At 34.2% G+C, this 1,717-nt stretch overlaps 1 protein-coding gene across 7 annotated transcripts in view; it reads right to left on the bottom strand.

Annotated features, from left to right (window-relative positions):
• Positions 1 to 1,717, bottom strand: part of Pde10a (phosphodiesterase 10A) — a 551,502-nt gene that overhangs the window by 48,781 nt on the left and 501,004 nt on the right. For all 7 annotated transcript variants that reach the window (XM_019205466.2, XM_019205465.2, XM_010610549.3 and 4 more), the window contains one exon: positions 1,262 to 1,345. In XM_019205466.2, the coding sequence (XP_019061011.1) occupies positions 1,262 to 1,345 (84 nt within the window). The remainder of the gene's footprint in view (positions 1 to 1,261; positions 1,346 to 1,717) is intronic.

Here is a 1,717-nt window from a genome sequence, read left to right as displayed (position 1 = left end):
CATATATTAATATGACAATGTGATGATTATTTTCCTATTTATGAGTAATAATTTTCTAAATTAACTATCCTTTCAAAGTGAATTTAAGGTATTCCCAGATTCTTAAATTGCAAATGGCCTTATCCAAATACTGACACGATATATGAGAATATATATCTACATATATATCTCTATCTATATTTATATAGATAGATATAGATAGATAGATAGATAGATCCTTTTGGGGGGTGGTACTGGGGATGGAACTCACGACCTCACGTTTATGAGGCAGGTGTGGTGCTGCTGAAGTAAATCCTCAGCCACTCACGTACATATTATTTGAAGTCCTACATTCTCTCAAAATATATTTATGCAGTTTAAAACAAGAGCATTAGTATATTACTCTGTGGGACACTGAGGAGATGGAGAGTTCATAAAAATTTTTAAAATACACAGCCTGTGTTTTTCTCTATTGAAAAGTTTCAAATGGCCTTGAAGTAAAAAGTACAGCATTTTAAGAATTCTGGCTGCTCACACTCTGAATCAATATCTAACACAAGTGGAGTCTGTTGTCCAGTGTGCACCCTCTCCAAAATATGATTTATTAAAAAGCACAGACAGAAGAGAAGAAACAGATATTGAAAGATGTGACAAAGTGACAAGGTAGTTCTAGAGAAACTAAGTGACTCTGTGAGTCGTTGTTTAATTCCTAAATCAAGGAGGGGGATCATTCCTTTTAAGTTTGTGTGTTTAAACTGCAAAATATTGAGTCACAAAGACCTGCCTCTAGGACAGGCCAAGGTGGGTGAATAAATATTTGAACTGAATGATGCTATAATTATTGACAAAGCATCATGCTGTAACTACAAGACTTTTTAAATTTTATACCTAATATAATATACATATAGGCAGAAACTTGATGCTAAACTTATGTGCAGTACGCTTGCCACACTTTTTAAAGCATGTAATTCTGTTCAGTATATTAAGTCCTGCCTCCTTTGGTCACATAGCTTGTATCTTCTTTCTGTGACAGCCTCGCAGGTAGAGGAATTTTGCCCATGTTACAATCAGTGCCAGAGAACTCAGCAGTCTAAGGGAAAGTTTTAAAAGACTGCAATTTAATCAACAATCTCAGCCTATTTTATTTGAATATTTAGAAAAAATGTGTCTATGACATTTTAAGATAAATTTAAACAAAGAAAGTGATGTGGTATACAAATAGTAAGAGGAGGAGGTCATCCCATTCAATGGTTTACGAAGGTTGTTTTTAGGTTACTCGTACCAGGACGTCCCACAGGACTGATGAACCATATAGACAAAAATTCCAGGCCACATATTTTCAAAAGGACCAATGTCAAAGTGGAATCTGAAATGAAAAGACAGTGTATCACTAAATGCAATGAATTTACTCTTAAATGCAAGTAAGAGAAGCATAACAAGTAAAGAAAATTATTTAACCTTTTGCCTATAAAGAGACTAAGACAACAGTGGCCTCTCTGCCATCTTCTGTTACACCTATCTGGTACTGAGAAGTTTTCAGGAGATTGTACGTATTTCATCAAGAAATTAACAAGTCACTATTTAATTTGCTATTACACAATCTGTTAAAAAAATAAAAAAGATGCTATGGGCCAATGATTTGGCTCAGTGGTTCTGATGCCTGCCTTGCAAGCACAAGAGCTAGAGTTCAATCCCTAGTACCACCAAAAAAAAAAAAAAAAAAAAAAAAAAAAAAAAA

This window comes from Fukomys damarensis, unplaced genomic scaffold, assembly GCF_012274545.1.
Source record: "Fukomys damarensis isolate Sample0158 unplaced genomic scaffold, DMR_v1.0_HiC HiC_scaffold_14, whole genome shotgun sequence".
NCBI lineage: Eukaryota > Metazoa > Chordata > Mammalia > Rodentia > Bathyergidae > Fukomys > Fukomys damarensis.
Note: the sequence above shows the minus strand (reverse complement) of the source record. Positions and strands in the feature narration are given on the sequence as shown.